At 31.8% G+C, this 26,044-nt stretch overlaps 3 protein-coding genes across 3 annotated transcripts; all 3 read left to right on the forward strand.

Moving 5' to 3' along the window:
• Positions 1–1,732: 1,732 nt before the first annotated feature.
• Positions 1,733–3,345, forward strand: LOC145305350 (CCR4-NOT transcription complex subunit 11-like). The gene is made up of 4 exons (XM_080146967.1): positions 1,733–1,868; positions 2,343–2,412; positions 2,698–2,810; positions 3,253–3,345. The coding sequence occupies exons 1-4, from the start codon at positions 1,746–1,748 to the stop codon at positions 3,343–3,345; spliced, it is 399 nt and encodes a 132-aa protein (XP_080003093.1). The 5' UTR covers positions 1,733–1,745.
• A 116-nt stretch (positions 3,346–3,461) lies between these two features.
• On the forward strand, positions 3,462–13,258 carry Not11 (CCR4-NOT transcription complex subunit 11). Its single transcript, XM_080146969.1, has 12 exons — positions 3,462–3,473; positions 3,705–3,770; positions 4,178–4,256; positions 5,675–5,758; positions 6,087–6,178; positions 7,065–7,169; positions 7,938–8,013; positions 8,750–8,825; positions 9,119–9,202; positions 10,742–10,823; positions 12,223–12,324; positions 12,642–13,258. The coding sequence occupies exons 1-12, from the start codon at positions 3,462–3,464 to the stop codon at positions 12,804–12,806; spliced, it is 1,023 nt and encodes a 340-aa protein (XP_080003095.1). The 3' UTR covers positions 12,807–13,258.
• LOC145305856 (ubiquitin carboxyl-terminal hydrolase MINDY-2-like) lies at positions 13,207–25,489 on the forward strand. Its single transcript, XM_080147683.1, is given in 18 exon segments — positions 13,207–13,334; positions 13,861–13,936; positions 14,418–14,479; positions 14,882–14,976; positions 15,630–15,792; positions 16,334–16,403; positions 16,959–17,082; positions 17,907–18,030; positions 18,526–18,706; positions 19,276–19,345; positions 19,582–19,692; positions 20,096–20,174; positions 21,264–21,339; positions 22,261–22,340; positions 23,135–23,209; positions 23,584–23,667; positions 24,403–24,492; positions 25,372–25,489. Coding segments are annotated over 18 exon segments (1,623 nt in total). The 5' UTR covers positions 13,207–13,286; the 3' UTR covers positions 25,387–25,489.
• The last annotated feature ends 555 nt before the right edge of the window (positions 25,490–26,044 follow it).

Here is a 26,044-nt window from a genome sequence, read left to right on the forward strand (position 1 = left end):
GGATGTCAGCTTCCCCCGCCTACCCTTAAATCAAGGAATTAAGAAGAATTTTCTATAGGCTTTAAATTCAGGTACATTTGATGTTGAAATTTGTCTAAAAAAGTCCAGTTGTACGTGTACTAAAATTATCAGACGTGTCTGTTAATGCGCTACATAGGGCATTCCTCTTTGTATGCATGTTAGATCCTAACGTTGGTTTGCCCCTAGCCTCTATTGAGGGGCAGGGAATGGTCAAGAAACTGGCTTGAATTCAATCTAAGATTCTCATGAGTCATAAAGCATACTTGTTAAAAAAGACCAATTCAGACCACCAATTAATTAAAAAGATATTTAGTTTCAGACAAAATAAAATAAATCCTTACTACTTTATATCATATTAGATAGTAAATGGAAGTATAACTTTCAGTTTAGTTGGAATGAAAAAATTCCAGCATCTATCATAATAAAAGAGTTCATTAACAATGTTCTCTCGGTCTTAAAATTGAGTCTCTATTAAAATAGAAAAACATAATGACAACACAGTAAAAAATCACAGAAACAACAAAAAGTTGATTATTTGCACATATAAATACATGTATGTTTAAATTAAACTCTTTTCTTTAATTACAAATTAATGAATAACGAAGGATGGACGTGGTTGTAACTTGAAAGCAAAGCCGGAAAAATTGAAATTATTTTTAGGGTTGCCAAAAAAATATTATTACAAAAGTTTTACAGCTTTATATTCCTGACAGCTATATAATAAAAAAACCTTTTAATTTAAATTTGCAACACCCTAGTTGAGGAGTGGAAGTGGCCCCAATTATTCACTCCTCGACTGGAAAGCTCTCATTTAAACTTGGATTTTTGGGATCATGGAAGAAAAACCAAGTATATAAATGGTTTACTCGTATTTTCACAGTAGCTTTTCTCTAATTTCTAGCTCCTGCGGGGCCTATAAAAACCTATCAAAAGCTACCGTGAAAATACCGCTACCTCGTTTTCTTTCCATGATCCGTATTTTATTTATTTATTTTTAATAATGCGTTGTATTATTTGAATATCGGCAACGCTGCTTTTAGTGCAAAGTAAGACAAAAGCTACTTGGACAAATATCCCTTATTTACTTTTGTATTTGCTACTGCACAAAGTATCTATAAAAAGGAAAATTCGTAAAGAAAAACAATTAATACATATATATTTTTAAATAAAGTGTTTTAAGATTGAAAAATTTACACGATTTGTAACATAACAAATTTCATAAGAGGGAGAAAAAATACAGAGAACAAAGTGTAAATACAAATGTGCAAATGCCGCACTAAATCATATTAATTAGCAGAAAAATATAGAAAAGGATGAAAAAAGTACAAAAATAAAAATATTAAAATAATTAAGAAAGAGACGGTTTTGAAGTTATTTACATGATTGCAAGTGGCTACGCCGAAATAGGCCTATAGGATCACAAGAGGTGGAGTCGACGACCTTCCACTTCAAATCCCATTAGGAAAAGAAATAGAAAAATTGTGGGTGAATTTATTTTGGGACTTCTCATGTACTTTGGTAGGTTCCCTGGACCCATTAGAGGCTTCTTTGTAAAGGAGAACCTATTTAGTTCAGCGGTTAGTTTGATTCAACGCCACAAACAGACAGAGAGGTACGTATACTGTTTTATTTTTACATATATAAAGTCATGTTTTCAATTGTTATTTAGCTAGGTAAGTTTAGGATTGATTCTTATTTTTTTTTCAGAGTACCTATACTTAAAAATGGTATCGACTCTATCAGCCCGTGATCTTGGACAGTTGTTGTACTTGTTGGACAATGACATGGTCAATAAAAACTCTCTGGAAAGTCTGTGTACAAGGTTACATCAAAATTTTCACAAACAGGTACGAACAATATAAATTTATATATTGATGGTGTAAGGTGTTGTTTTCGAGTCTAGAACTAGAACAATATAGGTACTAATACGTCAAAAATAGTAACTCTAATGCTATTTTGTCTTATTTCGACACTTATAGTGAGAGTTGGGGGAATGCTTTGGCCGTAAATAGATTACAAATTAATTACCTTGACCACAGTTAGGACTCACAGACAAAGGTTATTTTAGCAATATTCAGAAATAATTTCTAAATGTACTATTGTGTTTATGTACACGAAAACACAATTAGTACCTATTAATATTATTATTATTTTCTTGAAACAAGGCATGGGATTTTAAGAAAACTAGATAATATTGATAATTTGTTTTTGTGTAGTTTGTTTACATCAAGGGGATAGATAAATTTTTCTTTTATTTGCCTAATAGTTTAGTCTTTCAGCAATAAACCTATTTTTTAAAATTTAGTTTGTTACTATTTTAGGACATTTTCAAAGTTGGTACCGCGCTTGTAACATTACTTCAAAATGCTGACCTATTACCAAAACCTGCTCAGGAACTAGAAATTAAATAATTCACAAAATTGACAAACTAAAAAAGAAAACTGAGTTTTAGTAATGAAGCTATTCTAAAATTGGGAAACGTCTCTAGAGACAACTGACTGTTGTTTACTATCTACCTACGTGAACGTTCGAACTTAATTCATTTTCCTTGTTTTAGATAGATTATTAAAATATTAAGCTGTAGTTAACCAATTAGCATATCTAGTGAATTAAAAATAATTTAATGATTAAAATAAAAATGTTATTTGCATAGAATTATTTAATTATCTTGAATCTAGAAACTGGTTGCAATAACTTTTCTGTATGATATGTACAAGAGTGATCACGTTTCTTTGAATCCCTTCGCTCCTGTTTTCATTCATCTGCTTAATACAGTTGACAATTATGAGGTAAGAATAATTATTTATCGCATCGTATTATAGACAGCTTTCCGCGGATATTGGAATGAAAATTTTAAGATTAAAACCAGTTTTGTTAGCCCAGAGGGTATAAAGACCCGGGCTAAGCAAAATTGAATTGATCTTATGATTTTTGATGTAATATTCGTAGAAAATTGTGTGTAATACGATGATATAAATAATTTTTTATTCTAATCCACCTGATATTAATCGGTTTCGAAGCCATACTGGAAATTATTTCAAAAACATAGAAAGAGAAAGCATAAAAGTACATAACAACAGAAAAGATCAGTTATTCATACATTGAAATATGAAAAAAATCGTCTTAAATAGTATAAAAGACAAACGAACGGACAAAATGAACTATTAAACAGAATCATTGGTCAGCAGAATTTTCACATCAAAATTCAGCATAATTTTAATCTTTGTTTAGGATAACAAGTATTGCCAACTGCCTATTTTAAACCCTTCAGAACGTCAATATGTGACACAGTTGGTCGCTGGACAGGAATGTGTTCAAATATAAATAAAAATTTGTTTTATCCATTAAAGATATTTTGTCACAATTTTATAGGTTATTTTGGCAAGAGATTAAGTCTTATTTCATAAAAAAATAGTAATTTAAAACTTAAAAACTAGAAAATGGATGAAGGGGTAGATTAGATTATCAACTTTCCCATTAAATGAAAAAGTAAAAACAAATTAAGAGGGTGGGGGTATTTTATTAAATTTTTCCTGGGAGTGTTCAGGTAGCTACCTACCATTTTTCCAAAAGGAAAACCTTTCATGAACCCTATACCTAACGAATCCTTTACTATAGACACACATCCTATTACTTTTTCTGATAGTGATAAGGATATAAAGTTTGAATACATTTATTATTAGGGGAAGGACTTTATAAAGAAAACAGCAGCTATTATCAGCAATGGAGATCCTATTACAGTTCCTCAGGTGAAAAAGTTTTTATAGAATTGATATAGATTGATGGAGAGATTCTGTATTCTTTCTATGCTATTAGATTCCTAAGTGGATAGGTAAACAAATGTGGAAAAATTCAAAAATGTTAGGTAAGTTTAATGGAAAATTATATGTTATAATACAGACTAAGAAAGATATTAAAAGATATTCAGAAAGAAAGACAAAAAACAATTTTTGTTAAGAGGTACTTAGTTAGATAAATAGATTATTGTGTACTTGCTCAAAATAAATTTTACATTAGCTGAACGTTTATTTGGGGGACCTTTAAAATATGAAGTTATACTAGTTAAACATGAGTTATTTTAAAAGGTTTACGTACTCTATTTTTTTGTTGGTACAAACATGTACTAAAATATTTTTTAATTTTTATACTCGTTTAGGTTGACCTAACAGGAGTGCAGTTAATTTTAGCAGAGCGTCAATCCCAACTTCCACACACTGCTCGTTCTGCTGTTTCAGGTTACCAGATATATTCTAGATATTTTTATCTTGATATAAAAGTAGCAGGATGTCTGTCTGTCTGTAGCTTAAGATCTCGCTAACCTATGAAGTGTAGTTAATTTTAGCAGAGCGTCAATCCCAACTTCCACACACAGCTCGCTCTGCTGTTTCAGGTTACCAGATAGATAGATATATTGATATTCTTATGTAAAAGTAACAAGATGTCCATCAACCTGATTCTGAGTGTCTGGCTGTATGTTATGATCTCTAAACTATTAGACTTAAGTTCTTTGGTCTCCTTTCAATGAAGCTTGGTATAGGTCCAGTTATTATCTTGTGGAAGGGTACTTTCACCCCACGAAGAGAAAATGCCTCTGGAAAAATACCACCATCCTAAAGTTATTACTGAACTTTTCTTTTTAAAATTGAAAAAGTGGAGGGTGATCCTATTTCCCACTCCTCCCCATCCTCCCTTCCCTAAAGTGACCTTTAGTAGGAGCATAGTCGCTGTTTCATTAATATACTTGCGGCTTCGCCCCTATAGGCCTCTAGGGACGCGTAAAATTGTTTCTTTTTGATCTATTTTAAAATCAGCTATTTACAAAAAATATTTTTTCGCTTATAGATGGTGTTAGATAGATGTTTCTCTAGGGAATGTGGTTGTACAATGTACCCTCCCCTAAAAAAGTTATAAACTTTCCCGGGACCTATGGGAACCTACCCTGTTAAGGAGAACTCGATCGGTTCAGCGATTAGCGAGATCCTTCGGTACAAACAAACAGACAGACAAACACACATCCTGTTATTTTATTACAAGGAATGATGAATACATAATAGTTAATAAACAGATTGAAAGTAAAAGAGGGGAGAATTATTTATTATCCACTGATCTATCCCTCTTTCTCTGATGTTATGTAATGCAATTACGTTTTGTGTTACAGGAAGTTAGATATTTGCAATTTGTAGTTTAGTGTTCTGTGATTCTCTTTACTATCAAGTTCAGTTAAAACAATCAATTTTAAATTATCATTTTCTTGGGAAGCTTTGTGCTAGTTGCTAATAAAATCTTAGTATTTTTTATGAACAATGAAAAAATGTTTGAATCATAAAAAAAACTTGTTTAGTTGATCTTACTCAATAGCTTGCAGTACATTTTAAAAAATATTTCAGTTTTAAATCATGTACTAAAGTTGTGGGTGGGATCATATTTTTCTAGGGCTGATATCTCTTAGGAGGATGTTGGTAACCTCCCCAAAATAGTTGAAAACCTTCCTTGGACCTATGTGAAGCTACATTCTAAAGAAGAACCATATCGGTTCAGAAATTAGCTAAATACTCCAGTACAGACAGACAGATAGACATCCTGTAACTTTTATAAAAGATTGTAATCTACTAGAATTGTAGGAATATTTTTGAGAACTATAACCTTATTATAGGTATAATACCCGACCCAAGAGCTCCTCCAGAAAATACAGACCTTGTCATGCTTCAACGGAAAACCATTGAGGGTTTATTAATAGGTATTAAGTAAAACATTTTCTTTAAATAAAAGTTTTTAGATGATTTTCTATTTGTCTATTGCGGAAAATATCTAAAAGTGATAGTTGCACGAAATGCATTTAAACTTGTATTTAGTGATCTGCATATTTTTTTCTATCCAATGGTTTTAACTACATTTATAGGGCATATATTTGATAGAATTTAAATGTTCTACCATGTAGTTTAAAAATATCAAAACTTGAAAATCGTATTTTGTTGATATATGCATTTGCAATTTTAATCTAGGGGAGTGGGGGGGGGGGGGGGGGATAAAAATCTATCCTAAATAAAATTAAATGTTTTTTTAAGGTCCAGACCCATTGGCAACAAAAACGGTAAAGCCAGAATTTCTCAGAATTCCACCCCCGTTATATCTGAGAGAAAATGAAATGATTTGGCAGGTAATGTCTCTCAATCATCATATAAATATCTTTCCAGTTCCAGGTTGGATTCGAAACCGTTTAATATCCGCTGTATCAGAACCTGTTCTAAGCCGTACTGAAAATTTTTGTATCATATATGTATATAACCTATGAATATGACCCAATTTGGAGACATGGAGAAATTATAATCTGTTAGTTCATCTATCCATCTTTTACAGGAACCTGTAGATGTATCGTATATAACTTATTAATACGACCCAAGTATGTTGAAGAAAGATGAAATTATAATCTTATTAGTTCTATCTATCTATCCATCTATTACAAGACCCTGTAGATGTATCATATATAACCTATGAATACGACCCAAGTATACTAGAGACAGATGAAATTATAATCTTATTAGTTCTATCTATCTATCCATCTATTACAAGACCCTGTAGATGTATCATATATAACCTATGAATACGACCCAAGTATACTAGAGACAGATGAAATTATAATCTTATTAGTTCTATCTATCTATCCATCTATTACAAGACCCTGTAGATGTATCATATATAACCTATGAATACGACCCAAGTATACTAGAGACAGATGAAATTATAATCTACTAGTTCTATCTATCCATCTATTCTATCTATCATCTATTCTATCTATCTATCTATTCTATCTATCCATTTATTCTATCTATCCATCTATTCTATCTATCCATCTATTCTATCTATACATCTATACTATCTATCCATCTATTCTATCTATCTATTACAGGACCCTGTAGATGAATCGTATATAACTTATGAATACGACCCAAGTATGTTGGAGAAAGATGAAATTATAATCTTATTAGTTCTATCTATCTATCCATCTATTCTATCTACCCATCTATTCTATCTATCTATTACAGGACCCTGTAGATGTATCATATATAACCTATGAATATGACCCAAGTATGTTGGAGACAGATGAAATATCTAATGAAGCTAAAAAGTTAACTCTACGGGCTTGTAAGGTATTTGAAGATTCTTTTTGTTACAAGCCTTATTTTAAAAACAGAACTTTTCTATAAGTTAGTTCTGTCCATTTGTGCACCCAAAACGGATAGCTCTTACCATTAATTTAGGCATGTTAGAATTGTCCTATGAATTTTAAACTTAGTCTGATGAATCCTATTATAGTAAGGTACGATTTGAAAAGTTTGGTTTGAACTAGTGATGGAAATCCGTCGAATTTTTGGGCCGGATTCGGATTCCGGATTCTTAAAGAATCCGTCAAAAAATGTGGCGGATTCTTGCGGATTCCGGATTCTTATTTTTAACGGATTCCAGATTCGGATTCCGGATTCTAGCAATATTTTAAAAATCAATGTTCTTGGTGTTCTATATAATTCACTTCCGAGAATCGAACTAGATTTTAAAAGATATTGTATATAATGATGAAAATCTTTGCCTTCAAAGAGGAGGAGTTGAAAGAAAAAACTCAAGACGCTAATTTTAGTTTACCAATTAAGAATCCGGAATCCGCTATAAAAAACGGATTTCGGATTCGGATTCCAAAATTGGCCAAAAATTCCGGATACGGATTGCCTAGTTTTAACCAAACATTTAAGAGCTAATAAAGTACCAAAACATTTAAGTAAGCAGGAGAGAGGAACCAATAGGTTTAAATACATTAAAGTATTAGGTTGTAGGTTGGGTGATAGAGAAAATTTGTTTTTTTCTAATCATTATTGTTAAAATAGCTTAAAAATACTTGTTTTCATGGAAATACTTGTTTTCAGACAAGCTTGAGCTTGAGTGAACAGCAAAAGTTGCTTTCAGAACTGGAAAAAGAACCTTCAATTGTTTCTAGTCTTGGTGAGTTTTTTTAGATCTTTTAATTAAACGTAATTTTGGATTTTTTTCTATTAGTAGCAACTGCAATAATCAGGGATCAAAAAGGATAAGACAATGGCCGATAAATTGATGTACATCCCAAATTATGATACAAAAAATTACCCCTTCTGGAGATTATAATTAGTGGTTGAAACGTTTGCACACTCAACCAAGGTTGTTAAACAAATGAATAAGAAAACATTCTTAAAAGACTTTGGGGAATAGTGTAAAAAAAAAGACCATTGTCCCCTCTCTCCTTGGCAATAACACATTCTGTCTCATTAATGATAATTTTTGTTTTTATCAAAAAAAATTTACTAATATGTATTTACAATCCGTCCATATAGATATCCATTAAACTATCCATCTATCTACCTCATCTAAACTACCATCTATCTATATTTTGATCTATCAAGGACTGACCCTAACTAAACTACCTACTAGTTTTGTTTCAATGTAATCCAACCATTATATTACTTTTTAATATTTGTCGTTCTATCTACTTACCCATTTATCTATTGATCTTTTTAGGACTGACCAAACTTGTTTAAAAATAATAATAGTATATATCTTATTTATTTAAATATTCATCTATCTATCTTCTACATATCTATTTCAAACCTTTTTTTCATTGATTGATTCAACTATTTATCTATTTCTCTATCCAGGTTTTGTTTGTCGTTCTATCTACTTTTCTATTTATCTTATTTGTATTTAGGTTTGACTCCAGCTAAACTACCCGACCTGGTTGAATATAACCCGATGATTGCTATTGAAATCCTACTCAAACTTATGCAGGATTGTTTTTATATTTTGTCAACAACCAAAAAACATGGTTGCCAACATATTGGTATATTATTTCAAGGGATCCTAAGAAATGTGACAATAAACACCCCAATTATGATAAACAAAATTACTCATGCAGATAATGATTGTTGGATACTGCTGTTATTTTGCACAACCCAATCAAAATTCTTTCTCGTTCATACTCTAAATAATTAAACTAACAAATTACAAAGTTCTTGGGGAGTGAAAATCATTTACAGTCCCTGATAATTGTCAATTTAAAAACATTTTGTGGCGTTCCGCAGGGTTCTGCACAAATCACCGAATATTTTTCTGTTCTTGTCAACAAGGAAGTTTCTCTCCATAGCATGGAGGTTGTTAATAGGTAAATCTATATGTATATATATATTCCAGGGACCTAAACAGATTAGACAATGGCTGATAAATTGAGGTACATCCAGTGATGATACACAAATTTGCCACTTCTGTAGATTTAAATTAGTTGTTGAAAGGTTTGAACTCTCAATGAATCAACCATTAAAAATTCACCCAAGTCCCCAAAGTTGTTAAGCAAGAAACGTTATCATAAAACTTTGGGGACTAGTGAATAAACAGTAGGGTGGGTCGATTTTGGACATTTTTTTTCTGAGGCCAAAGCGGGGATCTGCACTCAATTTATATAGATATAATACACCTCTGGGTGATTTAAAATTTATCCTAAGTCTTAAAACCGCTGACGACCAGACATTCAATTGTATAGCTATTTGTAAATGGGAGTCAAAAATTTATTGAATCAGAACTATGGCTTCATGGTGCTCCCTGGAAATGCCTTGAGGAGCTGAGTCAGGAACTTTTGTCCGTTTAAAAAAATCTCGTTCCTAGCCTGAGAAAATCTAAAAAACCTCTACAAATTGGACAATTCTCAATAAACCTTAAAAATTTTTGTTTTTTTAGTGATTTCTAAGGCTAGGAACGAGATATTTTGAAACGGACAAAAGTTCCTGATTCAGCTCCTCAAGGCCTTTCCAGGGAGCACCATGAATCCATAGTTCTGATTCAAAAAAAAATTTGAATGTCGTCTTTGCATACTAATAAGTAATGAATTATGTTTTTAAGTGGTCGTGTTCTAAAACTCAATTTTTTAAAATTCTTTTTCGGTCAGAAATGTTTTTAAGGTTAATTTTATCTGTCGCATATCCCCGCTTTGTCTAATTCCGATATGAACCCACCCTAATAAACAGCCCATTGTCCCTCCAATCTCTCTGTATCTTTTCATCTATTTAACTTGAGATATCCTTTTTATATAAAGTATTAAGTTTTTTTTTGTCTGATACTTAAGATTTTAAAACCTACTGAATTTTTTTGGTAAGCTTCATATAAGTCCCGGGATGGTTTTAGACTATTTAATTTTTTATTTTAGTCAGGGGATGGTTTGAGCTATTTTTCTAACCCCTTTTTGTCCCCTTTGAATAGTAATACAAAGCCCCTAGTTGCTAGGGTATCAGCCGTTAGTATTTTTATATTTAACTCTTGGATGTGTGCCATTTATTCTATCATAGAGTCGACTTGTTATTTGGTCTATATAATATACTTCTCACTGTAAATCTGCATCATATTACTTAATCTCATTTTCATGGAGGGATTTTTTCTACCAGGGGGGTAAAGCACCCTCCCCAAAATAGATATAAACTATCAATAGACTTAGTATAAGCTTCACCGTAAAGGAGATCCATATCAGCTGTTAGCGAGATCGATTTATTGCAACATAAAAACTTATAGACAGACGGACATCCTGTTACTTTCATATGTAGCTTTGTTTAAATCCATCCAATTTGTCCTGTATCTCAAACACATTGGCAAGTGTATTTATCCATCTGTCCATTTTTATATATCTATCCATCAATATATCTATCTGTTTATTTAGATTAACAACTGCTGTGGAACTTCCAACTGAGTTTGTCCATCTTTATATCTCTAATTGTATAACTACTTGTGAAACTATGAAGGTAAAATGTTTATTTTTGTTTTTATCAGCATCTATCTCTACAGCTTTTAAATACCTATTTAAACATATTTATAAATCTACAATACATTTATCTTTCTTTCCTAAATTACCTATCTATAATACAAAGTAGCTTGATGTCTATCTGTTCGTCCGTCTGTCTGTCCGTCCCTTAAGATATCGGTAACCACTGAACCGATTGGATTCTACTCTTTAGGGAATATACCTACTGGTCCTGTGGTGGTTTTAGGCTATATTCTTGGGGGGTGGGACACCCACAACCCTCCCAAAAACAAAAAAATCTCCCCCTATTTTTTAGGCATTTAATTTAAAATTAGTGGTTGCAGCACAAGAAGAACTTAATTATTTTTTAAATTACCACTTGGGGCAAATAACCCTAGAGTTTAGGGGCGAAACCGCTAGTGTATCTATAAAGGGAATAGAAGCTTTTGCAATATTCCGTAAAATTGCGAACAAGTTTACAATCAAATGCGCTTATTAGGTCTAACTGTTCTTAATGTTGACCAAACGCATATTTAAAAACAGTTTTACCTTATAAGCGCATTTGACTGGAATCTTACTCAAAACTTTATGCAATTTTGCGAAAGCTACTATTACCTCTATCTTATAACATAATGGTGTTTTTCCCAGAGTTGGGATTTCTTTTTGGTGTTACCCTTCCCCAAAATAGAACCTATAAGAAGCTAATTTGGAAAGGAAAACCATATCGGTTCAGTGGTTAGCAAGATTCTCTGTTACAGACTGATATGCATCCTGTTACTTTTTTTCAAAGATTTATTTTATCAACTTATCTATCTATCTATCTATCGATCTATCTATCTATCTATCTATCGATCTATCTATCTATTAATCTATCTATCTATCGATCTATCTATCGATCTATCTATCGATCTATCTATCGATCTATCTATCGATCTATCTATCGATCTATCTATCGATCTATCTATCGATCTATCTATCGATCTATCTATCGATCTATCTATCGATCTATCTATCGATCTATCTATCGATCTATCTATCGATCTATCTATCGATCTATCTATCGATCTATCTATCGATCTATCTATCGATCTATCTATCGATCTATCTATCGATCTATCTATCGATCTATCTATCGATCTATCTATCGATCTATCTATCGATCTATCTATCGATCTATCTATCGATCTATCTATCGATCTATCTATCGATCTATCTATCGATCTATCTATCGATCTATCTATCTATCTATCTATCTATCTATCGATCGATCTATCTATCGATCTATCTATCGATCTATCTATCGATCTATCTATCTATCGATCTATCTATCTATCGATCGATCTATCTATCTATCTATCTATCTATCCATCAATCTATCTATCTAAATTTTACTACCCAAGGACAAGTATATGCAAAACCGCCTGGTGAGGTTGGTATGTGTCTTCCTGCAGAGTTTAATCAGAAACAAAATCATTAATGTCAGCGAGCTATTCATCGAAGTTCAGGAAAATAAAGAGATACTGAGATAGATATTTGTAGCGCGGCTACTTCATTACTAGGTCATGTCTTGTAGTCTGTCCGTTAAAATTTTTAAAGAAAATTTACTGGATCTTCTTGCTATATGTCATTAGTAAGATAAATTCAATGTGGTAATTAGCATTTTGAAATCATTACCATTAACATTGATAACTATCAGACAAAGGTCGTTCAATCAAATGATAGATCTCGTAAATGACAATTGGGCAGGCTTTTAGCTACTATTTTCGTATTGAGACGTGCTAATATCATACTCATACTCATCATCTCTTTATTAATATACCAGGCTTTCTGTATTGAGTTCAGCCGCATCAGAGAGGCGGCTGCTTTATTTCGGCTGCTGCGACAGCTAGACAGCGGCGAGTTGGAGCAGCCAGGAGTTTCAGCCGCCACTGCTATTGGAAACATGAATGTTACCATTAATAAGCAGTCAAATAATCTCAAATAATTTTTAAAATGTTATTTTTTTATTACAGATGAAAAAAAATAAGGGAAATTTTTTTCAATTTAAAATTCTCCGAAAAATTTAATTATTTATCTAATCAATTATATTAAATAAGAATAAATATATCAATTAGTTTGGTTAAGGGAGAAAGGGGGGGGGGGGTGGGCTTTCCATACAATAGTACCAAAATTAATTTCTTAATTAAGTCTTTTTAGGGTTGTTAAACTTTTGTTATGGTTCTAACCATTAAAACTTAAATACAACTAACCCCCCCCCCCCCCTCCTAACAACACTTATTATATACAGATTATAATTCTGGTTATCATAAGCTTTCAATCAATTCTACTTGTTAAAATATAAATTTTGTTAATTTAGAAAAATAAGTCATATATGAAAATTAAATTTGTAAATAGTTATTATGATTTATATTTTTACTTTGGTTTCTTTGTTTCAGATTAGATTAGTAATTGTTGTTTTGAAAGGATGGAAAATATGAATAATAACCCATTGATTATTCCACTGGATAATGAGGTAGGTTTTATGCTAGGGAGGGAGGAGACATTGGACTCGTAAGTTTAAAATCACGTCATCTTATTCGTTGGCTCAAAAACTTTGGGTACTTTTAATCAATTTTATTGTTTAGTTTCAAAATAGAAATGTTTAAATTTTGCAGCCAATAATTCTAATCTAAATAAGAGGAAATTTTGTTCACCATTGTAAATATACATCAATTAACCATCCATTGACAATTTCGACAGATTATGGCGCTTTTGGCCAAAATGTGAAAATTAAAGATTTGATAATTATATGTATGGTTCTTAATATCTTTTTAATTGGATCATTAATTTTTGGTATACATATATTGAATTTTGATTGGTAGCTTCAAGAAAACTAATGTTCAAAGTTTTCAACCAACACTTTAATCTACAGAAGGGATAGTTTTGTTTTACAAATATTGGGGGTGTATTTAATTTATCGTCCATTGTCTTATCTCTTAAGATCATTATTAACAAAAGTAAATTTAGCCTTCCCCTTTTAATATAAAATTCTGATTAAGGCAAATACCCTACAGTCAGATCAAATAAACAGAGACAATCAAAATTCTGAATCTTTATCACAACAAAATATTACAGGTATATTGTTCTAGCCTCATAGACTTTAAAGGGTGGGAGTAAGGGAGTTTTTACACAACTCAAACTTTGAAACCAATAATTTTTCCCCCTCAAATTTTTATAAATACATAAGATTACCCTTCAGAAACCCCTCATTTTACCACCCTAAAAATAAAAGGCTTTTACAAATTACGTCCCTGTTTAGCCTTTTTTATAGTTACATATTATAATGGTTTAATATTCTTTGTATGGCAGTAAAGACCTCTTAAACGGCAGTCATGATTAAAGTTTTTATGTCTGCTGTAATTCATCCAATTTTATTGATGTTAATTTATATGAAAATTTTCTCCTCAAATGGCAGTTTCCTAAAAGGTAGAAAGTATGAGAAATAATGTGTTTTCACACACTGTTTTCATACAGGCCATGTAAGTAAGACAAAAAGTAGGAAAAAATAATACTTAAAGATTACTTTTTATTTAAACCATTCTTGTTTGATATTCAGAATGTGATGATAAAGAATATCCGAGCCCTATATCTACAGATTCTATACCTAGTCCAATTCAGGCAATTTTATATTTTCATTTTTAGAAATGTTAGACACCTGCCATATATAAATTTTTCTTTAAATCCCCACCACCAATTAATATTTTTTGAGTGAAATCTGAAAAAATTGGGGAATGGGTAAGTTTTTATACAAGAACACGAGCGGTTATCAAGATCTTTCGATTTACATACAGACACACATACAGATATCCTGTCTCTTTATTATAAAGATTTTTTTGAATGTAAAATCCTAGGACGATCGGGCTTAATGTTTTAAGTCACGTGCACGTGTAGCATAATTATCGCTAAAATAAATGTTATTCCATAGTAATCATTCTGCATTTTGATACTTTGCAACTTTGATCCAGATGAATGTTGAAGTTTAACTCAAACTTGAAATGAAAATAAATTGTAAAAAAACAGGGAACAAGTTCAACCCAAGAATCTCTGTCAGAACTTAGCAGTGCTGAAAATTCAGCCAATAGGAAACAGTCATCTAGTGAAGAAGAACCACAACCAGGGATCAAATGTAGAATAACAACTGTTTGAAACTGCAAGGGTCTAAAGGGATAAGACAATGGCCGATAAATTGATGTGCACCCCTAATGATGACACACAAAATTACCCTATCTGTAGATTATAATAAGTGGTTGAAACGCCTGAACACTCAACTTAATAAACCAACCAAACAAAATTCAGTAAAAGCCCCCAAAGTTGTTGAGCCAACGAATAAGAAAACGTTAGGTATTTTAAACCTTTGTGGACTAGTGTAATAAACAGCCAATTGTCCCCACTCTCTATGGATCAAATATAGAATAGCCACAGTTTTAGACTGTCCTTATACATATTTTTCTTATTATCTGCTTTGTAATGTCCAAGCGGGTACGGCGTACGCCCCTAGGCTATAATAGGGGCTTTGTAGTCAAGGGGCAGAAAAAGGCTGGAAAACAGCATAAAACCATCACAAGACCTACTTATGTAAAGCTTGCCTAGGGAACCCAATTGGTTCATTAGTTATCTTAAGCTTCAGACAAAAAACCTTAATACTTTTTATAATAGATGGATATAATTTAAGTTTCCTGACATTTCTTGACATTTATTTTTCCTTAGGTATAAAAGTTTAATTTAATTTACGTTTTAGACATCCTTTTCTATTATTTGATCATTATTTAGAATTTAGTCAGAAAAATTTAGCCAATAGTCAACCAATAGCACCAGATGCATACAGTGAAGAGATATTATCTAGTATAGTAGAAGATAGCAAGAAGACATCCAGTGACGTAGAGAAGGCAAAGACTAGTCTATGTAGATCTGATGCATATGGATTATCCGTCCAGGAAAATATTTACTTTAAGTAACTTCCATTTCAGTTTGTTATATGAACGGATTTATTATTATTTGGATCTTACACCAGATTTTCATTTTTCATGGGCTAAAATAACGATCTCCCCTTTCCCCTTTTTACCCCATTGCCTTTTCTCCTACTGTATAAACGACTGACCAATAATGATAAATGAAAGTGGAAATAGCAACCTAAATAATATCCGAGTATATTCTACATTGTTACATGGTGATAACAAACTACCTTAGATCAGTTTATCAAAGGAGTTAAAATCTTAGGGGATATTAAAAAGATCATTAAAAGAGTATTCTTAATGATCTTAATGTTACTATTACATCAGAAGCATCAATTTGTTTACTTATTTTTTTTTTTTTTTATTTTCCAGTAGTATGCAGCAACAAAAAAGGCTGTAACCTTGTTGATTATTGATGGATTTTAAAGATCTAGAGTTATATCAATATCATATTCATGGATTGATTGACGTTATTAGCCAAAAAAAACACTTTATTTGAATTGTAAATATTTTTATTTTACAGTCAACCAGCTGTGATAATAAGACAACTGTTACAACAGCTGATACTACAGATTCAGCTGTCGATTCAGGTCAAAAATCAACATACAATATTTAATAAAATTTTTCAAGTCTACTGGGCCCCTAGAGGCCTCTAGGGGGGCACTCGAGGTTGGGAGGGAGGAAGTCGAACTCCCTTTAAATATTTAATTACGATTTCTCTTGGGAAGGAAGTATTACCCTCCCCCAATATGGTGAAAAACCTTTATAGGACGTATGAGAAGCTACATTGTAAAGGAGAACCACATCGATTCAGCGGTTATCGAGATCCTTCATTTAAAACATACAGACAGATTCATAGACTTCCTGTATCTTTAAATTAAAATTTAATTCTTCAACATCCCTTAAACTTTACAAGTTAAATTTTTCCTATGGTTGTTGAATTGTAACTTTAGTATTAGTAATATACTAGTTGCTTCTAGCCGGTAGGAAACTACAAAGGAGGTCAGGAAAATAGCCTAAAACCAACGTTATATATACCGTTATAAAACTTCACTGAAAAGTACAACCAATTTGGATTAACAGTTTCCGAGATCTTTAGCTTTAGAAAATATAATAGGATATTGTATGTATAATAATTAATTCAGAGAATAACAAGAATATCTACCACGTGAAGTGGATAGAGTTTGGTCTGAGAAATTGTGCCATTATTACACAGAATGAGAATGGACCCTGTCCACTTATTAGTATCATCAATGTTCTTCTGTTAAGGTGAGTTTTAGTTTTATTGATAGATTCATCAATAGATTCATCAATAGATTCATTGATAGATTCATTGATAGATTCATTGATAGATTCATCGATAGATTCGTCGATAGATTCGTCGATAGATTTGTCGATAGATTTGTCGATAGATTTGTTGATAGATTCATCGATAGATTCATCGATAGATTCATCGATAGATTCATCGATAGATTCATCAATAGATTCATCGATATATTAGGAGGTTATTATTCAACCTTTGCAGAAACTGTGATTTTTGGGCTTGGATTTATTGTTTATTTGGGGAAAAAATTAGTTCTGAATTATTGTAGATGTTTTTTTGTGAGAAGTAATAAATTAGTTGCCTCCTTTATAAAAATAAGTCCTCTTGTGTTCTTCCATCAAATCAAAATCTTTTTAATGTCCCCTCTTCATCTCTATGGCCTTTAGGTACCCAATTTGGCAAAAAAATAAGAACCCAAAAAGTTTGTCTGTATGTGTGTGTTTGTTCATCGCTATTTTAGAAAGACAACTGAAATTTTAAGTCAAAATTCCTTATATTTTTACGGATCTACTCTATACATTTTTTGTCGGTCATGCTTAAAAAGACAAAAACCTTACCTACTATTTCAGTTCAAAAAAGTCTTCAGTTTTCATGAAAACTATTCTTGTTAAATAGGTATTTTTTGTTTTACTCTTAACAAATTTAACTATGGAGAGCTAGATTGTAAGGGCTAACTAAATCAGTTCAGCAGTTAGCGAGATTCTTCTGTACAGACACACAGATACATAACAAAGAGACACTGTTACTTGATTATAAGGATTTTTTTAAGGGGAGAATTGTCATTGCCAAATGAAACCGAGGTAGTTTCATCTGAACAGTTATTGCAATACCTGGCAGATCTAGTCCTTACCAGTCAGGATGATGATAGTCATGAGAAAGCTGCTGATAAGAAGGCAGGAGTAATGTATATTATTAAATGCTAAGAGAATTAGGGGGGGGGGGGGAAGTTCTGACACTTTTGCATAAACAGTGATCATAGGCTTTGTCTTTGGAGTGAGAGGATAGGTTATTAACTTATTTCACAAAAAAGTTTCCTATTGGGATGTAGTTTCCCTATTTAAGAAAAAATTGGCCTCCAGGTTGTCTCTGGACAGGTAATAATGAAAGAAATATTTGTTAAGAGTAGGAGTTCAGTTCAACTTATTAAACAAAATATGCATCTTTTGTGATGTTATTTACATATTTCAAGATAAAAGATGCATATTTTGTTTTATAAGTTGAACTCTAACTTTTCACAAAAATTTTTTTTTCATTTTCCTATAGGGAAGCTTTACATAGTTAACAGTATTGTCTTAGGCTTTTCATTTGCCCTTCCCTACCCCTTCGAATACGAAGAGCATAAGGACGCAACAGCTGGTGCATTATACATTACTTTATTAATATCACAGGATCCAAATTTAGAGAGAAATCTAAATGATTCTATAGCTGTCCTACCGAGATTAGCCACTGGTCTGGACGTCAATGTCAGATTTACCGGAATATCAGATTTCGAGTTTACACCAGAATTGTTGATATTTGATGTTTTAAATATTAATCTGTATCACGGGTGGCTTGTTGACCCACAGGAAAGCAGTTTCATTGAAATATGTTAACTGTAGAGAAAATGTTTTTTTTTGCACTCAACTAGTAGTTGTCAATCTAACAAAATCTCGTTCTATTTCTCTATATTGTGGCTTCCCTCTGACAAAAACCAAAAAACCTGCCATAGAAAGAAAAACATGCTGAAAATCTTTGATAGCAATTGATAAAGCAGTTTATGATATCTTATTGGACAGACAATAATCCATTTACTTCATTGTGATACCATATCTAAAGTTTTTGCTCTAATCCTCCTTTCGATTCCAAGTGATCATGTATAGAAAGCTAGAACATCATGAGTTTGTAATGGGATGATATACTCAAACGCCCACTTGACGATGATAGGTTATGTAACATTCAACAGACAACCAACCATTTAATTACATGACCTTTGTCTGGAAGTCCTAACTGTCTATGATAATGAGTTGCTTCTGTTAATTGGTTAAGGCATTTCTCCTACTCTCAGTATTTGTGTCTGACATAGCATTTTTAACATCCCTAGTAAAGCAAGTATTTATATATAACACAGTAATTGAACTGCTTACCACTACTACAGGCAGAGGACGTTGGTCTGGCTGTCGGTGGGGCCAGCTACAATCAACTTGTGGAGAAAATTATCACAAATCGAATGTCAAATGATAGTGTTCTCTATTCCCAATCTTTATTGGCTGAACAGGGACGTTTATTTTCTCTTTTTTTAACTCCTACCTCTTTATTTATCTAAAGATTATAAAGTCTATTAAAAGTTTTTATTCAAACATGCATTTATCTGTCCATCTATCTTTAGTACTGCTACGGGTTATCAATTTCTTTAATATGTATTTATATCAAATCTATCTATCTATTCAAATCTCTCCATCTTTGAGAAAAATATGTTCTAAATAGTTTTTGGAAGAATCCGCGAGTCAACTGACATATCATGGGCTGTATGAACTCAATACGAAAATTAAGGATCAAACTCTTGGTGTTTTCTTTAGGCATACAATCATATATTTTGATAGTAGAGCAGATGTTCTGTTGAACTTTATACTTATATCAAATATTTCTTACCTTATCCTAAAATAACTATATTTTGAATGTGTGTTCTAAGAGGGTTATTCTTTACAGTATGGCTTGTGAAACCGATTGATAACCGCTGGATTAGAACCGGTTTTCAGCAATACTTAAAAATCATGTAAAGCATAGTAATACAGACAATTTTCCACGAATATTAAATTAAAATCAGTTTTGTTAGCCCGGGCCTTCGGCTAACATTTTTCATTTTAATATCAACGGAAAGCTGTCTATAATACGATTCGATAACTAACTATTCTTTTACTCTTATTAGAATAGAATATTATCTTTTACTACAAATTAAAATATGAATTTGTATGAATTTAGAAATAATCATTTTTCAACAATTTTCAAGAAGAACGGAGAATTATTCATATTAGTCACGGATCAAGGATATTTAAATCAGGTTAGAATTTAAAAAAAAACTGAGTTAGTTCAATGGTAAATAAATTACGCAATTACCAATGTTAATTTTACCCTCGGCTCAATAAGTTTTATTAAAATCTTCAACCCTTTCTGTCCCTTTCTTTCTCCCAATGAATTCAAGCTACCAATTGCAAAATTTCATGTACAAAAAATATTGGACAAGTAATTGGTTCATTGTTCTTCAAAATTTCAGTGATGCGAAGTACATGAGTGTCAAACGCCTTGTTTTAAACTAAAATACATTAAATGTTTATTTTGACTGCACCTTTACAATTTTATTTATATTAAACTGATTTTTTGTATGCGTTGGTTAAACATTTTGGAACAATATGAGTTGAAATTAATTTCCTTTCATCTGTTTACTTTTGCATTTTTAATTGTGTAGATCCCTTTTCATAGATGTCATTGTGGTCTATAATCATGTTTAAACAGTGAGACATGACTCAGTCAAACGCGTTGCTTTAGTCTAAACTACACAAAATACATATTTTACACTTAAAAAAGGCTTTGACTGCAGCTACACAATTTTATTTCTTATTTCAACAGCTGAAAATTTATATTTAGATTAATAAGGCATGTTCTATGAACACACTTGTTTTTTTTTAAATTTTCTAATAAGGTGAGCTTGGCAATTATGGATGTCATCATTCTTGTCCTAATTAGGGTTGTCAATCCGAATCCGAAATCCGTCCAATTTTTGGACAATTTTAGAATCCGAATCCGGAATCCGTTATTTTCATAGCGGATTCGGATTCTTAATTGTTAGGCTAAAATTAGTGTCATTAGTTGTTTTGGTCCGAATATTTTACAGCAGCTTTTCATGCTTATTTTAGGTTAGGTTAGGTTGAGTACGGGTTAGAAAATGGCCGCTGTAGGGTCTAGAAATAGGAGAAAAGCTATTTTAAGAATATGAAAAAACGCAGGTTTAGATTGTTCCCAGTACCCGGTAAAATGTATTTTTCTTATTTTTTTTTAAAAAAGGCCTTTGAAATATTGTAAGCATCCGGAATCCGAATCCGGTCCAAAAATTTGACGGATTGCCAACCCTAATTTTTATATTTATATTTAGGGAGACGTAGTTTGGGAGACCTTAGCTAACATTGAAGGAGATTGTCACTTTGTTAATCATCTGTTTCAAACTTCAGGTGAGGGTTACTACATATTTCAATATTATATTTTTTTAAAATGCTAACCCAACCAAAATTTTAAATATTTTCTGCCTTCTTGTTGTATAAGTTCTTACCATTGTTGAAAAGTTTGACCGCCAAATGTTATCTGCTACCCCCCCCCCCCTTTCTTTAACACTACAAATAATTCAGTTGTACAGAAACTCTCAAACAATTAGGTACACCATATTTCAAAGTAAAAAGATTTTATTTTGTTTTAAAAAATTCCTTTTTTCAAAGTACTTAATATTTTTAACCTGTTTTTTGTTAAACTTATTTTTATTTTAACTAGTATGAAGCCTGCTTTTTGTTTTCTTAAGAATTTTTGAAAATATGGTTATTATTTTATAGAATTGAGAAGGCTTGAATAAAGCGAAATATATTTTCTACAAAGTGTGTTCTTGTTGTGTAGTTAGCTCTAGCCGCGCGTTTTTCATATTTTTATAGAAATTACCTAACTGTTATATCTTTGCTTTTCTGTTTATCAGGGCTCGGCAGACGCTTTTTGCCTGCTTATTGTCATGATTAAATAGCAACTGGGTTAAGTATTTAAATCAACGTCGGTTTTCCAGCATGGGGGTTATTTTTTCGCGTATTTTTCTTAAAGTTGTGTGTAGTTGAGTCAAATGCACTTATTAAGTCAAACTGTTCTTATGACCATTTCATATATTTGCAATATACATTTGGTTATAATTAGGAATAGTTTGACTTAATAAGCGCATTTGAAAAAACAGTTTTACACAACTCAACGGAAAATTTGCAAAGAAAATGACCCCCTTCATATTTTAATTCAAATGCGATTGCGAATCTCGCTTTATATAAATGTTGTAGTTATTTGTACAATAGAAAATTGAAGAGAGAAAGGTCAATGGAAAATAAATGAGCCTTGTTTATTTACAGGAGTAGATGAGAGGTTGCAGGGTAAAGACCTGCCACAGGACTCTATGGAACGGGACAGATATCTGGCAGAAACTTTGCAGGCACTTTCTTATTATTCCTACTAGGGTTGGGCCGGATACCGGATATTGAAACTATCCAGATACCAGATATCCGGTAATCTGCTGGATATCCGGCGTTTGCCAGATATCCGGCTCAACCCTATTTCATACATTATAGTAACAGGATGTTTAACTGTCTTTCTGTTTGTACCGAAGGATCTCGCTAACTGCGGAACCGATAAGGTTCTTTAAATTTTTTTAAAAACATTTTGTGGAATAGTCCCCGGAAAGAAATACTAACTTGAATAAAAGTAACAGGATGTCTGTCTGTGTATAGCGAATGGTCTCAATAATCGCTGGACAAAGTCCTTCTATACAGTGAAGCTTCTTGTAGGTCCAGAAAATACCTCAACACTACCAAGAAAAATCGCCCATAAAAAAAATATAGCCTTCCTCCCTTCCAAAAAAATATTTTATTTTTTCTACTTCAAATTAAAATTGGAAGTGTTAGTGGACATAGACTGATATGGATAAAATCAAACCTTTCAGACAACAAGCAAATCTGTAAAAAGTTGTATAATATTGGCGGCTGCGCTCCTTGCATCTAGGGGCTCTGTATTCGAAGGAATGTGAAAGACAGAAAAATAGCCTAAATCACTATCCAGACTTTTTTATAAAAATGAAATAGCCTAAAACCATATCAGGACCTATAATAGTCTTCACTGTAAAGGAGAACCATAACGGTCTAGCGGTTAGCGAGATCCTTCGCTACAGACAAAAAACCTCAGTACTTTATATAGTAGGATATTATGTATAATGTTTTTTTTAAATTTTAGAGAGAAGGAGAGGAAGCCACCCAAAGAGAATCTTTATTCCAAATGTTTAAAAATAAACATTTTGGGGATAGTAATAGGAATGACAAAGTGTTGTTTTTCCAAAAATTGAATCAGAGCTTTAATTTCTTTTGTTAAAATCATGTCACTGATATCACGGTTTATGAAAACTTAGACAATTATTTTCTTAAGAAGCGGAGCCGTGAAGAAATAAGAACATAACATGATCATATAAAATAAATGTTAAATGAAAATTAAAACATTATAATTTATTGACTGTAATTACTTATTTTCGGCGAATTTTTTCATAGTTCTAGATCAGCTAAAAAATCTAAAAATTTAAGAACCTTTTTTTCTACATTTTATGTTTTTGGTTTTATTGCAAAAAAATAAGAAAGGGGGGATAAAAAGTTGTTAATTTAAATTTGATAAAAATAACACTTTTAAAACTCAGAGAATTAACGGATGAAGAATTAGCCAAGAAATTACAGGAAGTAGAAAATAGAGCTGCACAAGAGATGGAAAGACGGAATCAGGTAGATAATCAGATGTATAGATATCTATCAGTTATCTTTCTTTCTATCCATCTGTCTATCTTTCTGTCTATACCTCTATGAGTCTATATATCTGTCTAAAAAGCTTACTAGGTATCTGTCTATTAATTTAATTATTTATCCATTTGTCTATCCATCTGTCTACATATATATATCTATCCATCTTTCTATTTATGTATGTATCCAACAACCCATCTATTTATCCATCAATTTCTCTATCCATACATCTACCTATCTATTTATCAGTCCATTCTATCTATCTATTCGTCATCTATTTATCTATCCATCCATCAACCCATCTATCCCTCTATCCATATTTCATATGTCTATCAATCTGTGTATATATCTTTCTATCCATCTGTCGTCTATATATCTATTTGAATCTGTCTATACCATCTATCTATTTAACCATTCATTTATCTAACTATCTATTCATTCATCTATCTATCCATTCATCTATCTATCCATCCATCTATCTATCCATCCATCTATTTATGCATCAATTTATCTATCCATTTATTAACTCATCAATCTCTATCCATTTGTCTAACCACCTGTCGTCTATATATCTATCTATCTCAATCTGACTTTACCTCTATTCATCTGTCAAAAAGCTTACTATCTATCATCCATCTATCCTTATATCTATCTATCAATCCATATATCCCCCCATCAACCCATCTTATCACATTTAGCTATTTATCTCTTTTTCTTTAGGAGCAACATGAGCAGAGCACTTCTGCAAATCTTCCCGGAGCACCAAGACCACAGAATCCTATTGGTCCAAGAAAAAATAAAAATAAAGATGTAAGTATTTAGTTTTGATCAAAGCTCAAAAAAGACAGTTATGTCGATAGTTATGATTATAATCATATTGAAAAATATTATTACACCTTTCAAACTTTATATCACATGTTTTGTAACCATATTTACAACAAGCAGAGAAATAAAAACAAGGATGACAACATCCATAAAAGCGAAGCTCTGAAACGGTATGACAGACGAACATTAACTCTTAAATTGTCAGTTCTGAATTTACAAAATATTAATAGAAAAGTTTTGAAAAAATTATACGTATATTTGTTGCAAAACTTCTTAAATACAGAATTCTGTTTAAGGACATATTGACATTTTTAGAGATGCTTTGCTTGTAATATTGTACCTTATTGTAATAGAAATCAGAACTTACCTCAGTATTCAGAAATCAGAACAATCGGATGATTATATCACATAAATTGTTGTTAAAAAAGTTACAAGTTAACATGTTTAAAATGGACGTACGGACATTCTAATAACGATTATAGAGTTGCTACGATTTCTACCTAACTACTGCAGGAATCAGCATGCAAAGGTTGAAATCGATAGGACAATTCTAACTTGCCTAGATTAACGAAAAAAGCTATCCGAACGGACGGACGTACGGACCGGCCCTAATTATAGAAAAGCTTCGCTTTTAAAAAGAAGGGAAAAAGTGCGACTTAAAAGCAGTAAATGGCCTGTGAGACATGATTTTTTTTAAAATTCGCATTGTTAGGGAAAGTCTCTATTTTTCGTATTAGCTGAGATTTTCTTATTCTTCATTGAGTCACGACTAACTTTTGCTAATTATACATTAGCTACGCTACTTTAAAAAATAGAATTTCTATTCAAGGGATTCAAATTTCACATTTTTTTTTTTTATTTCAGTGTTCAATTTTGTGATAAGCTGCACACACAACATACAAATTCAGTCAGAAAAATATCATAGAAAAATTAAATCCCACAATTTTTAAATAGTTCATTTTATAATAGTTTTTGGATCATGGCAAGAAAACAAAGTAGCGGGTTTCGTGGTGTTTCCACAGTAGCTTTCGATAAATTATTTTTGATTAGGTTAGGTTAGGTAAATATTAATGATAGTCCTGTAGCCCCGCAGGTTTTAAGTCTCCTGTAGGGGCTAGAAATATGAGAAAAGCTACTCTGAAAATACGACAAAACCCGCTACTTCGCTATCTTTCCATGATCCCATTTTTTTTCCATGGTATTAGAAATAGTAAAAAAAAACATGGCAATGAAATAAAAAAAATATTATTTTTATGAAAAATTTAAAGATATATGTATAAAAAGTTAAAAATTCATATTCAATATCATCTAAATTTTATAATAAGGTATTGTGGGGCAAAAATGTACCAAATATCAAAGTGATCTGAATATTTTCATGTTTAAAAATCATCAGTTTTAGTCTTATGTAATTATTCTTCTAAGTTTTTGACTCACCCCCTTGTTCGCTATTTCAATACTAAGGAGATACTGGGATAGAACAATGGATGGAAGATAATCAATTTTACATTTCTAATCCAATCATGGTCTTATTTTATGT

Source organism: Acartia tonsa, chromosome 14 (assembly GCF_053477335.1).
Source record: "Acartia tonsa isolate MP-2025a chromosome 14, ASM5347733v1, whole genome shotgun sequence".
In the NCBI taxonomy this organism is placed as follows: domain Eukaryota; kingdom Metazoa; phylum Arthropoda; class Copepoda; order Calanoida; family Acartiidae; genus Acartia; species Acartia tonsa.